The sequence below is a fragment of the Culex pipiens genome, chromosome 1 (genome assembly GCF_016801865.2).
Source record: "Culex pipiens pallens isolate TS chromosome 1, TS_CPP_V2, whole genome shotgun sequence".
NCBI lineage: Eukaryota > Metazoa > Arthropoda > Insecta > Diptera > Culicidae > Culex > Culex pipiens.
The window spans coordinates 22,718,954-22,734,583 of NC_068937.1; the positions used below are offsets into that span (position 1 = coordinate 22,718,954).

The following is a 15,630-nucleotide window of genomic DNA, read 5'->3' on the forward strand; positions in this document are numbered from 1 at the left end:
TTTCTATTTGCTTTATTCAGATCTTCAAATCCTAAAATTTTGTTACATTAAAAATGTCAAATCTTATAAAAAAGAAGGGTAAATCTATATGAATTTCCTTTGCTTTATAAAATCTTGGATAAACTCTATAAAGTTCATAGTTCGCGTCAAAATACCCTTTTGCATATCTTCCAATCTTGTAAAAAGAAGGGAAAGTCTCAATAAATTGCACAAATATCGTCAAACCCTTCTTTTTATTTATAATTTGTCTTCAAATTTCATAAACAAGAAAAGTGAACCTGTATGAGATCTAAATTTCTTGTTAAAGATTTGCATTTTTAATGCTTCTGGTCTCACAAAAATCAAAAAAAAAAATAAAAAAAATAGTTTTTAGTTATTAGTTTTGCCTTCCTCACCTCACTGAGGCAAGGCTATAAAATCACTCGAAAAATGAACTTCTTAAATACTTACTTACTTACTTTATCAGCAACAGGTCTATCGACCCAACGCTGAACTAATCGAAGATTTCCAGGATGCTCGATCTTGGGCCGCTCGTCTCCAGTCGCCCACAATGTTGGCCGCTCTTGCATCTTCGTCGACTGCACACAGCCAACGCGTACGAGGCCTTCCACGAAGCCGACGACCCCGTCCAGGTTCGCTACTGAATATCGTTTTAGCCGCCCGCTCGTCCGACATTCTGGCTACATGTCCAGCCCACTTCAGCCTGTCGTGCTTGATGACTTTTACGATATCAGCATGTTTGTAGTCTTGGTACAGCTCGAAGTTCATGCGCCTGCGCCACCGGTCTCCTACTTGCTTGCCGCCGAAGATAGAACGCAGGATTCTCCGCTCGAAGACCCCAAGTGCTCTCTGGTCAGCCTCCTTTAGCGTCCACGACTCGTGACCGTAAAGAGCTACAGGGAGTATCAAGGTCCTGTACAGCGTGATTTTCGTAGGCGTCCTTAGGCTGCGGGACCTTAGCTGGCTACGAAGACCGTAGAAGGCCCTGTTTGCAGCACTAATCCGCCGTTTCACTTCGCAGCTCACATCGTTGTCGCACGTCACGAGTGTACCAAGATATACAAATTCATCCACCACCTCATATCTTTCTCCATCTATTTCCACCTCCGAAACACCATCACCTGCACTGCCACGCGCTCTGCCAGCGACCAGATACTTGGTCTTGGCAGTGTTGATGGTCAGTCCGATTTTCGCAGCTTCCCGCTTGAAAGGGACGAACGCCTCCTCCACTGAACGACGGTCGATACCAATGATGTCGATGTCGTCAGCGTATCCAAGCAGCATGTGCGATTTAGTGATGAGTGTTCCGTTTCTTTGCACGCCTGCCCTTCGCGCAGCACCCTCCAACGCTATGATGAACAGTAAGTTCGAGAGAGCATCGCCCTGCTTCAATCCATCCAACGTAACGAAAGCTTCAGATGTCTCGTTGGCTATTCGCACGCTTGATTTTGCTCCGTCGAGCGTTGCACGAATCAGTCTTATAAGCTTCGCCGGAAAGCCGTGTTCTACCATAATCTTCCAAAGTTCGTTTCTTTTGACCGAATCGTACGCCGCCTTGAAGTCGATGAACAAATGGTGTGTTTGCAGGTTGTACTCCCGGAACTTGTCGAGGATTTGTCGCAGTGTGAACATCTGATCCGTCGTTGACCGACCCGCTCGAAAACCGCACTGGTATTCGCCGACAAAGGTCTCGGTCATCGGTCTCAGCTTGCTCCACAGGATGCGGGAGAGTACTTTGTACGCTGCGTTGAGGATTGTGATGCCTCGATAGTTGGCACAATCGAGTCTTTGCCCTTTCTTGTAGATTGGGGTGACGAGCCCGTCTAACCAGTCGGTCGGAAGCTGTTCTTCGCACCAAATGCGTAGGATGATTTGGTGCAGAATCTCGGTCATCCGCGTACTCCCGTGCTTGAAAAGTTCGGCCGGAAGTCCGTCCTTTCCCGCGGATTTCCCGTTCTTGAGCTCTTTAACAGCCTTAGCTACTTCCTCCAACGTAGGCGGGTCCACAGCTTTTCCATCTTCCTCAACGTGTATCCTGTCCTCGACGATTCCCTCTCGTGCTTCACCGTTCAACAGCTGCTGGAAGTGCTCCTTCCACCTAGCCGCCACCGCAGTCTTGTCTGTCAACAGGTTGCCTTCCGTGTCGTTGCACATCACAGGGGAAGGCGTGGTTTTCCTTCTTACACCGTTGACAGTCGCGTAAAACCTCCGCTTATCGTTCGCGTTGTACTGTGCTTCCGCTTCGGCAAGTACCGTTTCGTCGTACTCCCGTTCTTTTCGGCGGTGGATTCGTTTCTCTGCTCTTCGCAACTCACTGTATCGCTCACAGTTTCGGCGCGTACCCTTAACGAGCATACGCTTCCTGGCCTCGTTCTTCTCGTCCGTCACTCGCTGGCACTCCGCATCAAACCACCCTTTGGGTTTGCGTCCTCTGGTCGTGCCGATCACTTCGGTAGCCGTTGTGTTGACGATGCTCTGGAGGGCTCCCCATTGCTCGTCCAGGTTACCCGTAGGCGCGTCCTCGTTGATCCGCTCGTCGAGCTTCCGACTGTACTCTGCAGCAACGTCGCTGCTCGCGAGGCGCTGGACGTTCAACCGCGCTATCCTCGCAGTCCGCGGGGTCAGCACGTTCGACAGCCTAGCTCGGATTTTACACGCTACCAGGAAGTGATCAGAGTCGATGTTCGGTCCTCTGTACGATCGGACGTCCATCACGTCCGAGAAGTGTCGACCATCCACCAAAACGTGATCGATTTGTGTGCACGATTCGCCATTCGGGTGTCGCCAGGTGTGCTTCCGAATGTTCATGCGCGCAAAGAAGGTGCTACAGATAGCCATTCCTCTGGCTGCGGCGAAATTGACCAAACGTAGGCCGTTGTCATTCGTGCGAGGATGAAGGCTCTCCTTGCCGATGACAGGATGGAAGAAGGCTTCCCTTCCGACCTGCGCGTTTGCGTCTCCGATGACTATCTTCACGTCGTGTCTTGGGCACTCTCCATAGGTCTTGTCAAGACGCTCGTAGAAAGCGTCTTTCTCGTCATCGGGCTTGTCGTTCGTCGGAGCGTAGATGTTGATCAGGCTGTAGTTGAAGAATTTGCCCTTTATTCTCAACACGCAGATCCGGTCATTCACCACCTTCCACTTGATGACTCGGTTCTTCTGATCCCCAATCACTACGAAACCGACTCCGTGCATCGCCTTTTCGCCGCCACTGTAGTAGATGTGGTACTTGAAAGAGGTGTTGGCGATGGGGTCCACCGCCGTGAATTCTCGCTCTCCATGACCGGGCCATCGAACTTCCTGGATGGCGGCCACATGCACGTTCAGCTTGTGCAGCTCCCGGGCAAGAAGGCCAGCACGTGCAGGATCTTGGAGAGTTCGAACGTTCCAAGTACCGAGTTTCCAATCGTTGTCCTTTTTACATCGCCTGGTCTGATGCCGATTAATCCGTCCTGAATTTCTTCTTTCGTTTTTCTGAGTTGGTGATTTGCTTCGGTATGCCGCCTAACCAGGGCTGCGAATACCTAGTCTCGGGGTGGGGCTGCCACCTTGCAGCTTCCGGGACCCAGCTGCGGTTTTCTCTCGACACCGTAACGGGGGCTTTTGTCTCGAAGCCTAACGGTACAGCTTCACCCTCCGAAGAGGGTGGAGCCCCCCTTACCCTGTCAGCATACTACCAAAGTTTCCACCGGGGGTTGGTTACCCGATCTCTGCAATGGTTACTAGTATCCCGGCCAGCACCGCGGGGAGGCCAGGGTATCGGAGTTACAGGACAAGAGGCTAAAGGACCACTTGGTGGGTCTATTTTATACCTACGGTACATAATGTACCTATGGTACGCGTTGTCCAGTCGTTCGCTGACCTACTTAAATACACCTCTCAGATATACCTCCACGTATACCTATCGACTCAGAATCAAATTCTGAACAAATGTCTGTGGGGATGTGCTGCCAGTTCTGAGATAATCGTGTGGAAAAAAATCAAGTATTATGATGATAATATTTGTGATATTATTGTTTACAGCGATAAAGCTTATTTTTCTGAGTACAATGACCCTTTGTACGACCACAAAGAGTTTAAAATGGATTTTTAAATCAATTTGGAAAAATTAACCTCGCGGTCCTTCTTGACAGAAAAGCTCCTACTTGACAGCTCGTTCCAAGGGGACCATAGTTGATCCATCGAAAAATTGTTGTCTTGCCAAAAAAAAAATTTCATTAAAATGAAAAAAGTGATCAGAAATGGTTTTTAATCGTGTTTTTTACCGTTGTACATAAAAATTTACATAGGGCTTTAGTACCCAATTGAATGAAAAATAATTAGTTTTTAGTTTTTAGTTTTTAGGTTTTAGTTTTTAGTTTTTAGTTTTTAGTTTTTAGTTTTAAGTTTTAAGTTTTAAGTTTTAAGTTTTAAGTTTTTAGTTTTTAGTTTTTAGTTTTTAGTTTTTAGTTTTTAGTTTTTAGTTTTTAGTTTTTAGTTTTTAGTTTTTAGTTTTTAGTTTTTAGTTTTTAGTTTTTAGTTTTTAGTTTTTAGTTTTTAGTTTTTAGTTTTTAGTTTTTAGTTTTTAGTTTTTAGTTTTTAGTTTTTAGTTTTTAGTTTTTAGTTTTTAGTTTTTAGTTTTTAGTTTTTAGTTTTTAGTTTTTAGTTTTTAGTTTTTAGTTTTTAGTTTTTAGTTTTTAGTTTTTAGTTTTTAGTTTTTAGTTTTTAGTTTTTAGTTTTTAGTTTTTAGTTTTTAGTTTTTAGTTTTTAGTTTTTAGTTTTTAGTTTTTAGTTTTTAGTTTTTAGTTTTTAGTTTTTAGTTTTTAGTTTTTAGTTTTTAGTTTTTAGTTTTTAGTTTTTAGTTTTTAGTTTTTAGTTTTTAGTTTTTAGTTTTTAGTTTTAAGTTTTTAGTTTTTAGTTTTTAATTTTTAGTTTTTAGTTTTTAGTTTTTAGCCTGGATTCGACCCTAGAAGCACAGACAAACAGACGGGACACTCGAGTGCCGAACCATCGTCCTTCAAAAACGGTTATTTCAAATGCAATTTTGTTTCGGCATCCACTCACCCGGCGCTGATGGCGCTGCTGTCGCTGCAGCTCACCCGTCTTTTCTCAGTGTGTGTGATGCGTGTTTTTGTTTTTAAGTTGAGCGTGAGCACGTGCGAGGCAGCAAATGAGAATACCAAAATTTATGGAATTCAGGAAATCTAACGGTGAATCACAATCCAGGCTTTGCAGGAAAAGGTTGGGGCAGCCTTGGCCATAGCCTCTTGCCCTAGCTCTTGCCCCAATATTAACCCGTACACCGTCTCGGGAGAGCTCGCCTCTCCCACCTCCACCATGGTGACGGACTGTCGATCGGCAACGATAAAATCGAGGTTCCTTCGGGACCCGTCTTGAAACACGGCCTGTTCAACTGCCTGCCGATGTCGAGGCCGCTGCTGAGGCGCCCGCTATTGCGGAGGAGTCATCTCATTCGGAGCAACCTGCTTATCCCTCGTGGACTGCTGCTCAGATTGCTGCTGCTGGTCGTCCTTTTGGCCTTTTGGCGATGTTGCGCCACTCAATCTTTTTTCCACAGTTCAGTTTCTGTTTCTGTTTCGATATAAATTTAACGGCAGCATTTTTTGGAACCTTTGCCTTGCTTTTGTTGTTTGGTGCAACTTAACTGCGCCGTGGACACGTTCCCCGCGGATGTTTCCAAACCTGGGGGAGGAGGAATCTTCGACAGAACTTGGAAGCAACGGGGAGGACCAGTGGTTTGATCTCTATCGTTGCGGTTGTAGTGCGTCGTTGCTGATGCTGCCGCATGTTTTGCCTCATGATGTTCTGCCATTGGAAACGGAACTGATTCACCGTCATCTTCTACGTTGATTTTTATTTTTTGCATCGGGTACTGACGATCAGCATCAACAAAATTATGTCGGTCAGCTGTTGATGTTTACAATCGTTAAGGCTTGATTGTCTCACGCATACAATGACATGACGCATGACAGTAATGAGTTTGTATTGGTATGTTTGGGCTGCGCTTCGGCATCAGCTCACCAGGCAGCGCTGACGTCGCCGTGGTTTGGTGAGGTTGATTAAGGACGATGGATTTCAAAAATAATTTGTATGGAGAGTCACGTCTGTTTGTCTGTGCTAGAAGGTTCCGGTGGCATTTTTCGAGACGAGATTTGTCTGCACACAAAAAAATATTACCGTAATGACAAAAGTAACTTATTTTTGATTTAAAAAGTTGCTAAAATTAGCTTGAGGGAAAGTTTTTTTCTTGTTTAAAAAATGAAAACTTTTACTGGTAAAGTTTTGGAAAATCTCCTTACTAACTGATTTAAAAGTCTTAACTTTTAATACGACTGTAAAATTTCTTTCATTTTGACGTTCTCGTGTAACCGTGTACGACTAAGTTCCAAATGTAAACAAACACTTTGGTGGGTCTGGTGGTGCTGGTGATTCTAGGACGCAAAGCAAAGCCGACCGCGGCAGCAGCCAGGAATCGGACGCGGAAACCTTCGTGAGCCAAACAGCAGCAGCGGAACGCCTTCGAAGGAGGGTGGTGCGGGTACGGGACGAGGTCAAGTGCTCAAAAAGGACAAGGCGAGCTTCCTGCAGGAACTGCAGCTGTTCCACGACCGGAATGGGTAAGAAGGAAGCTTGGGTGTTTTTGGACAAGAACGAGACAGGTGATTTTCACGGTTAGGAGAAGGAGCCGACGAAGAGGAGGACGACGAGAAGCGGGATAATCAGAGGTGGCCAGAGCGGATGTTGCACTCGGTGCCGGCGGTTTACAACACCGGTGAGTAATGATAATGTGTACAGTGGCTTGCCAACTTCACTAACTTCCATCTCTTTTAGCAACTAACCGCCCACAAATGCTCATCTCGCGACGGCGCAGCTCCAGCCGAATGAACCTGGACAGCGTGCCGAAAAATCTGTGTCATTCTCGAAGGAGGATGAAGTGCTCGAGATCGAATTCCGTTCCGAGGGCCTCATCAACCCAATATGCCGGATGCGCTTCCAGAATCTGGAACTCCCCGTTCAGGCACCTCACTTTCAAGCCGGGAAACGTCGATCACCCTTGCCGAATCTACAGTCAACTTCTCCAAACCTGTCCTGATGAAGGCCGGCAACGTGACCATCCTGTTCTCTACTTTGCTGTCGCGCGTCGAAATGTCCATCCGGAACTGTCCAGCTTGGGGTCTTCGGAAGTGACCGGTGGCGTACCATAAGAATCGGTACAGCTTGGACTCGGATTTTGGCCAGAAGCGTTAAATACAATAACAAAATGTCTTTTTTTAACATACTGTTTAAAACTTTTAAAAATAAACATAAAATCAAGCCTAGAATCAAGCCCATTTTTCTGAAACTATCACTGTAGTATTAAATGTTGTTTATTCTTGCTATTAAAGGTTCTTTTCAAATTAAAAGTAAAACACTTTTACCGATACAACGATTTTGTTCCATAAATGCATGGTAGTATCAAAAACTTTCCAACTTTTAAATTGAAAAGTTTGAACTTTCTACGAATATTAACCAACGCGAACTTTTAATCCAACGAACGATCTTTTTAAATTTAGAGTATTTTTTCTTTGTGTGTGCTCACGCCTTCCGTCGGACGGGAAGTGAATTTTGGCCCCGGACTAAACTAAAAGTTATGTCGTTAGCTCAGTCCAGGCGTAGAAGTCGTCTCCCTGGGTCCTGTCTCAGTTGGAGTATTGTATTGTGTAATGCATTTTCCAACAATTTTTTCATTGTTGAAATTCTGGCTTTTAGTTTCCATTTTTGTATGTATTTGCCCCCTCTCCTCGATGCAGGCCAAGGATTGATACCTAAGAGCATGCAATGGCACTGACCTTGTTGCGTGCTCTTCGGTTGACATCCACGTAAGGAACATCCTGGAAGGAGCGTAACTAACTACATCCGTAGTTCTGTTAGATCATCCGAATTATCTTGATCAGAACAGTATAGCTCTGGTTCCTTGCGAGTGTCCTATTTTCTTACCTCCACGTTGGCTTGGTTTTCATGATGACCTAGCTGGTGGCCTGTGGAAACGGATCGTAAACCTTTGACCACCGCGGGTCAGAGTCGAGACGGCTAAAAGAAAGGGGCGCGACAATGTGGGAAAGGGAAGTAATTTGTGATTGTAGACGGTATTGTTTTGATTCGCAGTATGTTGAGTCAACTGCTGTGGATGTACCTGAAACATCGCACAACGGGGTTTCTTTTCGTTTCATTCTCAGCTAACAGCTATCTTCTGTTTATTTTGTTTCACTGATTTCCTAAAACGGCTTCTGTTTACTATCCTCCATTTGATTTCGATTTTACTTATTTGATTCTCTTATTTCTCAACGCTTTTCCACTCTATTTTACCAATTGATGCTGCTGTAACAAACTGTCTGCTTTCCCTTAATTTGGCAGCGATGTCAATTTTGTTTATCATGTGCCTTTTCTTTATTTATCTATTTGAATAATTTCTCATCTTCCCTGTAAATTGCCCTCAATACAATCTAAGCTTGTTTGTTACCTCTATTTATTAACTATTGTTAATTTCTTTATCTACTTCATAAATTACTATCTTTCTTTTACTATAGATTCTTTACATAGTATATTTCTTTCACTGTCCATTGTTTTGAAACTTCACCTTTTTCTTAAGCAAGTGAGGTTCGAGCCCTTACTCAATTTATGGAATGATTAAAGGATTAACACAAATATTACTATTGTATTTTTGGTAAACTTTTATAACATGCTTAGGACCAAAAATTGTAACAAATTACCGCGACAAAAGAAATAGCAACAGATAAACACGACTCAACAATAGGGAAGATTTCAGGAGAAAACAATACACAATAAATAACAATTAGTTTTTGAATTCAAACTAAAAATATAACAGTTTTTTCTTTAATGAAAATTGATAGGCACACTATAAATGGTTAGGCGCTTATACTTACATCAATCCCTACGTAATGTACCACCCCCGGCCGAGTTAAAATGCGTAACCGGAAAAGAAGGTGTGCATGCCTGGCACGAACACTCAAAGCGTGTTCTAGCGTGCTGCTCGTACTGACTCAGAGCAAGGGTGAGATGTAGGTGTAAGGGCAGTGCGTGTTCGTCGGGAACCTGGTGCATAAGATCGGTCAAGGCCCGTTCTTACACTGAAAATTGCGAATTGCGAATATTTGCCCCCTCTCCTCGATTTCGGCCAGAGCTGAGGGACAACAACTTTGAAAAATATTTGCATCAGTCTATGGTCCAATTTTCAATGTTAAAAAAAATCAACATTTGTGAAATTTTTTAATCCTAGTCTAAAATTAAAAACTGGCGTAATATTAGTCCGGTCTCCATGCATTCAATCGAATTTTAACTCATAATATCATACTCAGATGTCGCTGCAGTTGGCTAATGATTTCCACAAACCACACGCTTACCAGGGGAACTCAAATTTGAGTGGATCCAAGCAAAACGGCGCAAACCGTAGTCATACAAATTTGACATCGAGTACCCGAACTTAATTTTAACATGGTGGAGCCGATGTCAAATTTGACATGCGCTGGGTACCGGAAAAATCCTCCGGGAAAGCAGAAAAACGGTTCCGGGGGACGGATATCGGTTCGGAATGATAGTTAAAAGGAAATTGTCTTTCTGGGTTAGTTTTTGGATGATTTTATTCAAATTTTAATCTAATTAAATTATCATTTTCATTATTCATTATCATTTCAGCACTTGGTGCAACGGTTCCAGCGACTATGGGTGGACGAGAACTAGCGAGTGACACTTGCCAGCGGCCGGATGACGATGCTCTTGTCGAGCGGATCGCCGGGGACGATCCGCCAGTGGTGAAAGACATCGAACGAATCGCTGGAGGGGATGAATGCTTTGATGGTGTAGAGGGGGGAATCGGAGATAGGCCACGTCGCCGGCGAGGACGGTTTACACGAAGGAAACGCAATCGGCGGGGGCTTGCACTTCGACGAAGAGATACGATCCATGAGGCGGGGTGTGGCCATGACAAAGGCAGAGTAGGCGATTCGGCGGGTGGTTGGCCATCTCCGCGATGGAGCGGTTCCTGGGCGATGACGACGGGATTTGAACTTTACGTTCCGGATGGGTTCTTCGCAGAGTGGTCCTTCGCGCGTGTCTCACTAGAAGCCTTGCATGATGGAATCTTTGACGGCGCCGAGCAGGGTTTTGTCCACTCAACGTTAGGGCTGGAGTTGCTTTGGGAGAGGTTGAGTGGAAGACCATTCCACGGCGGGGAAGGCGTACTTTGTTTGTCTCCGCCAGGGTTCTTCTAAAGGTATTCCTGACCCGGGCGCCGCCTCAATGGCAAAGCTCAGATTGTTGCGGAACTCGTGGGAGCGTGCTCTTTCCATCAGCTCCTCTTCGGCGTCGACAGTCGAGATCGAACCGTATCTGCGTTCCGCAAACGGGGCAGTGAACATTTTCGAGCCAGTTATATGAATCAGCTTTGGAGCCGGCGGCTTGGTTAACGGTTCGAACGCGTTTGTGGAACTGGCTGTGAAGATGGCCGTCGGTGGCCTGGAAGAAGTAAAAGTAGTCGGAAGTTTCGCAGTGCAGCGTCTGCACGATGTCGCTCTGCAAAAAGTTGCTGTCCTGCAGCGGTTGACCGACGTCGGCAGTTAGAGTTGGCTCTGGCGATTCCGTGATCGGTTCGGCTTGCTCGTCCAACGGAGCAGCTGGTTCCGACGATGGTTCCGTAATCTTCTTGCTCGCTACCTTCTCCCTACGCTCTTTAAGCTGCTCGAGGGCTTGCTGCACAAAAATGTTCTCCGGGCAGTCCATTCCGTCGACGCGTTCTTGCTGTTCGCGATCGATTATGCTGTTAATTCCGGCCGAATCGGCAACGAGCTGGTGAGGATACTGTTGCCTGCCGGCCTTTGGGTCGTACAGCTTAGATGTCGGTGGACCATCGGCGGTATCGTCCGAGGTCAGCACGAGTGTTATTGAGGTCTTTTCACGGCGCATCAACTGGAAAGTAACGTACTCTCCGTTCAAGGTACTTCTGGAAGTCTTCCTGTTGCTTTTGGTTCTGAAAGACCTCGAAGTTCATGTACGCTTAGAGATATCACGCCTTGTACACGTTTGGGTCGTGCTTGATGGCCTTTCTCGTAGCATGCGAGACGCACGTAGCTGCTGGCCGAGTTTCATGTAGCAACGGACAGGGAGTCGTCAGTTTCGTTTTCCTCCGTCTCGATGTTCTACTCGGCACTCAAAGTTTAACTGGTCTTACTCGCGCTTACGCCCTCTTGCCATTCGCATGTGCTTGGTGTACGCGAAGCTAATGTCTAGCTCGCTGTGCTGAATACGCGTTGGGTAAATTTGAAGGGATCGTACCGCAGTAGCACCACCAGAGTGCGGGGATCTTGTGCCACGGACGTCGAGTACCGAGTGGATTCGGCGAGCAATTGACCTGGACGCACACCTCCGGCCGTCGCTGTGAGTTCCATATCGAGCAGGTCACGCGTCGTCTGCGCCAACTCGTACTCGCCGTGGTGAACTCGTCCTGCGTGTCTTCGTGGATCAACTTGACCAACTCGTGCAGTCCTGCCGAATCGCGCAAGCCTCATGCCCACCTTGCTCTAACCTTTGCTACCGAGCACCTCGCCACTTTCGTATACTCGTACATTTGCAGAACATCTTCTTAAAACTTTTCCTACAAATAAAATTAAATAAAAATTGTAAAATTAGTGCAACAATCAAAAAAAAATCACAATTTCTTAAGTTGTGCTGGAAAGGGGTCCCGAATAGATCGATCTAGATCCACATGATCTGGTAACAGCCGACGCAGACTATTTAAATGGAACGCTGGTCCGCTTTTCAACGAAATGGCCTTTACCGCGAGAAAGTATGACAGCAGCCGCAGCGGTTCTCGTTCGAGGCGTACCAATTCCCCGAGCACTTTCCTTCTTAACCAAAGAATTCCGCTGCTTCTCAACCTTTTTCATGCGTCCATCCTGCTCATGCCTCCAAACGCTTTGTCCAGTCTCTTCAAAAACTTAAAAAAAACATCGTCCGAACGGTAAACGCGATTACGGAATGTGTTGCAGTTGGATAAGTACAGCTGCCCATTGCCACAAAGCTCGTTCAGCGATAGCTTAGCTAACGGTGCAGCGACGTTTGGGTTCCAGAAGGTGATGTCCATGTGCCGAGCTCGACGTCCTTTGGGAATCCTAAGCAGGGAGGTAATGTGGCGTAGGAACAACTGAGCTGGAGTTCGGCAAGTGTAAGCTCGGATATTAGCTTCCATTCTGCATGCGGCGTATCGAATCTCCAAAGATCATTGAGCCTCCTTCGGCTGCTGCCTGACTTTGCACAGGAAGATAAAGATACAAGAAATTAACTTCAAATCATCTGAAGGCCTCAAACTTACATTGCTTGCTACTCTGCTGGTGCTGTCGAACCCGCTAATTATTCGGTCCTCCTTTATCGACTCCAACTCTTGCTGCACGGGTTACGCGGGATACGCGATCCGTCAAACGTATTGGAGCGGTGAAGATGGACGAGAAGACCCGGGAGATGCTGGAGCAGCCCAAGCTGGTCAAGTTCTTGAAGATGGGGATGCTCTTGCACAAGAAGCGTCTTCAGGCCAGTTCGGCCAAGGCGGCGTCGGTCAAGATTGAATTCGACGCAGCTAATAGTGCCGGGAATGTGGACCGGGGAATGAAAACACCGACGAAGGTTGCGCCGGTTCCGGCTCCGGTGGCCGGCCCCAGCGTGAGCGAAATGTCCATGGACCAGATCTAAGCGAAGCTTAGCCGGAGCGCGAAATTGGCTGAAGACTTCGCTGAACAAGCTGCAGAGTGGGTTCGACAAGCTGGACAGGATTTAGAATGTACGGCTGGAGGAGACCAGAAAGAAGCCGGTTCCGCCGAGCCCGGGGACGGCGGCTAGGAATTTGACGGAGTTCCAGACGCTGGTGGTGGAGGTGTCGGTGGGTTGAGTTATAACTTATCAGTTTGCAGATAAGCTAACTGAAGAGAACAAAATGCAACAATGCATTCAACCATGCGAAACAGTTGAGATAAGAATCTTATCTTAACTCTTAAGCAAACAGCCCTTCAAATCAAAAACTAAACTAACATTGTCCACTTTTCTTCTTCCTTTTTAGGCCCACAGAAACCGATCGCTTCGCCCACCAAAATGCTGCACCAAGGTCAACCACAGCTCGCTAATGTCCCCGCGGCCGTCACGCCGAAGCTCCTGGCCACGTTGATGAGCCCCATCAAGCCGCCCTCGAAAGTTACCCCGGTGACGACCAGCCCGACCAAGGTCCCGGCCTACCAGCGGTTCCAAACGCTGGCGGATTCGGGCCGTCCGGCGCTGCAGCTGTTGTACAAGTACCGCGATCTGGGCGAGCTGTTCAAGTGCATTGACACCGTCTGCGCCATGTTCCACAACCGGAAGAAGCAGATCACGTTCCGGAAGCTGAAGCCGGCGGTGCAGCGGATTGCGCGGAAGAACTTTTACGAGAACCGTTTGGCGCAGATTAATATGTTCAACAGACTGTTGTTGGCCAAGGCTAAAGATGCCCACGAAACGTTCTTGCTAGCACTGGATCTTCCGATGAGAATCGCAAAGGAAAAGTCGACCCGTTGGACTCCGGAGTTTGATCTGGAAAGCTGCCCGGACATTGCCCAAATGCCACTTTCCTTGCCTCCGGAGGTGGAGCGATTCTCTTCGACCAAGGACGTCCTCTCCACGAGGCGAAACCCGTTTAACTTCCGGATCCAGCATCTACTCCTTCTCATCTGCCCAATAAATCTCGAAGCGCACCTCCCGGTACAGGAATTACAAGTTTTGCGCGAACAAACTGGAACCAACCCACGGGAACCGTACTCCGGGGACACCTCCCATCATCGGATCGCCGTTAACCATGTTCACTCGACCCGCCGACCTGGATATTCCGGCGCCATTGCAAGAACCTCCTCGCAGTCCATAAAACGGTTCTCCGGCGTTCCCGTTCGGTAACCGGTCTCGGCATCCTCCCACGTCCTCTCCTTTGCCCCGTGGCTGAGGAATTTTAACATAAAACATGATATTGTCAAAATATTTCCATGAATATTGCTACGAAACTTACCAAAACGTCCACTCTGTAAAACGCTAAGTCCAAAACTGACACTTTCAAGATCCATCAAAGTCATCGAGCAAAATGTAGTTCGGTTAAGTGATCTCAAATTTGCTAAATAAAATCAAAACAAACTCATCTCAAAATTGAGATCGATGAACCGAACTTCATTTTGATTGAACGAACTTAAAAATTGAGTTCCCCCAGTAAGCGTGCACCCTGCCGCTTTTGACAGATTCTGCAAAACAAAAACATTTTTTAGCTTCGTGGTCAACATTCGGAAAATAAAATCTAATTTTTGTAGATTTCCGTCTAAAATTTTTGATTAAAAAAGTTGGAAAAAGTTTGCCGCCACGATGCAGCGCGAGGAGAAGCAGATGGACATGCTGCTGGAGGCGATTCTGAGCCGGCTGAACGACCTGAAGCACTCGATTGGGGCGATGATCCACCGGCTGGAGACGGAGTTCGAGACGATCAATTGGCCAACGTTTCTGGACAACTTTGCGCTGATTTCCAGTCATGTAAGATTTAAATTGTCTTTCTCTGTGGGGTTAAGATTGATTTGGGTTTCTTTCCAGCTCACCGGTTTGGCAAAGATCCTCTCGTCGGAAATCGGAACTCCCCTTCGCAACCTGACGGTCCTCCCGCTGCTGCTCACCCCGGAACGTGACGAAGCCCTTCTTCAGCTGACCGAGGGTCGCATTCCGGTCTTTTCGCACGATCTCGTTCCGGACTACCTGCGCACGAAGCCGGACCCGGGCGCCGAGTCCCGGATGGCAGCGCACGAGGCCAAGGCAAACAATCTGCTCACGGAAACGGCCATCAAACAGGTCGCCCAGTACACCAAGGTCATTTCGCACGTTTGGGACATTGTTAGCAAGGCGAAAGAGGAGTGGGACACGGAGGCGTCATCGCGGCCAGGGATTCAGCAGACCAGCTCGCTGGCGGACACGCAAGCGCTGGTGGCCGCGGTTGGGCTCGGAAATGGACTGACGCTGCCGATGGGACCGGGCGGAGTGCCCAATCCGGGCCTGATGATTCCGCCGGCGATTAGGCAGGCGTCGCCGATAAGTGCGGTTTCGCCGGGAGCCGGAATGGGCAAGATGCCGTCGGGGATTAAGACGAACATCAAGTCCGCGAATCAGGTGCATCCGTATCGGTAAGGGGAGGAAGGCCGGGCAGTTTGGACGCAGGTAATAATATAAGCTATAATTTCACTATAACGAGTCTTGGATTTTACTGGAAGAGATATTACAAAATCCCATGACCACTTCTTTAAAAGCCGCAATTTGATTTTTGCTCCCAATGAAGTAAACCACAGACAACGTCATGAGAAAAGTCATTTAAAAAAAATTCAAGAAAGAAATAATTAGATCCAAAATTCTTACAATCAATAATTATAAACATCAACAATTCTTTAAATCTAAATATTCAATCTACAATTCTAAAATTGAAAAATTCGAAAAAATAGATTTAAAAAATTTAGATTTTCTGAAATTGAGAAATTCTAAATCTTATATCTATATATATAAAAAATTTCGACGGTTTTGTTCGAACGCGAATCAGTTCAA

The 15,630-nt window shown here is 46.6% G+C and overlaps 5 protein-coding genes and 2 pseudogenes across 5 annotated transcripts in view; 2 read left to right on the plus strand and 5 right to left on the minus strand.

Moving 5' to 3' along the window:
- The window catches only part of LOC120420190 (iron-sulfur cluster assembly 2 homolog, mitochondrial), a 454,760-nt gene that overhangs the window by 32,596 nt on the left and 406,534 nt on the right, over nucleotides 1-15,630 (minus strand). The window lies entirely within an intron of this gene.
- On the minus strand, nucleotides 475-5,838 carry LOC120420195 (uncharacterized). The gene is made up of 3 exons (XM_039583182.1): nucleotides 5,683-5,838; nucleotides 5,189-5,429; nucleotides 475-3,368 (listed from the first exon to the last, which is right to left on the minus strand). Exons 1-3 carry the CDS (start codon nucleotides 5,836-5,838, stop codon nucleotides 475-477), a joined length of 3,291 nt encoding a protein of 1,096 aa, XP_039439116.1.
- Nucleotides 9,735-9,980, minus strand: LOC120420161 (116 kDa U5 small nuclear ribonucleoprotein component-like). The gene has a single exon (XM_039583126.2). The coding sequence runs from the start codon at nucleotides 9,978-9,980 to the stop codon at nucleotides 9,735-9,737; it is 246 nt and encodes an 81-aa protein (XP_039439060.1).
- LOC120420197 (uncharacterized) lies at nucleotides 10,287-12,063 on the minus strand. Its single transcript, XM_052706844.1, has one exon. It carries the CDS (start codon nucleotides 10,957-10,959, stop codon nucleotides 10,294-10,296), a length of 666 nt encoding a protein of 221 aa, XP_052562804.1. The 5' UTR covers nucleotides 10,960-12,063; the 3' UTR covers nucleotides 10,287-10,293.
- Nucleotides 11,221-12,241, minus strand: LOC128092296 (uncharacterized; annotated as a pseudogene).
- LOC120420159 (DNA replication factor Cdt1-like) lies at nucleotides 12,371-14,257 on the plus strand (annotated as a pseudogene).
- On the plus strand, nucleotides 14,314-15,252 carry LOC120420173 (mediator of RNA polymerase II transcription subunit 8). The gene is made up of 2 exons (XM_039583138.2): nucleotides 14,314-14,580; nucleotides 14,638-15,252. Exons 1-2 carry the CDS (start codon nucleotides 14,416-14,418, stop codon nucleotides 15,220-15,222), a joined length of 750 nt encoding a protein of 249 aa, XP_039439072.1. The 5' UTR covers nucleotides 14,314-14,415; the 3' UTR covers nucleotides 15,223-15,252.

What these genes read in the sequence shown, in the direction of transcription:
- LOC120420195 (XM_039583182.1), bottom strand. Translation starts at nt 5,838, where the DNA reads ATGACGGTGAATCAGTTCCGTTTCCAATGGCAGAACATCATGAGGCAA. An exon ending in GAAGATTCCTCCTCCCCCAG is followed by an intron (nt 5,430 to 5,682) that starts GTTTGGAAACAT and finishes CCTCCGCAATAG; the next exon opens with CGGGCGCCTCAGCAGCGGCC. An exon ending in AGCCTGGATTGTGATTCACC is followed by an intron (nt 3,369 to 5,188) that starts GTTAGATTTCCT and finishes GAACTCTCCAAG; the next exon opens with ATCCTGCACGTGCTGGCCTT.
- LOC120420161 (XM_039583126.2), bottom strand. Translation starts at nt 9,980, where the DNA reads ATGGCCACACCCCGCCTCATGGATCGTATCTCTTCGTCGAAGTGCAAG.
- LOC120420197 (XM_052706844.1), bottom strand. Translation starts at nt 10,959, where the DNA reads ATGCGCCGTGAAAAGACCTCAATAACACTCGTGCTGACCTCGGACGAT.
- LOC120420173 (XM_039583138.2), top strand. Translation starts at nt 14,416, where the DNA reads ATGCAGCGCGAGGAGAAGCAGATGGACATGCTGCTGGAGGCGATTCTG. An exon ending in TTGCGCTGATTTCCAGTCAT is followed by an intron (nt 14,581 to 14,637) that starts GTAAGATTTAAA and finishes GTTTCTTTCCAG; the next exon opens with CTCACCGGTTTGGCAAAGAT.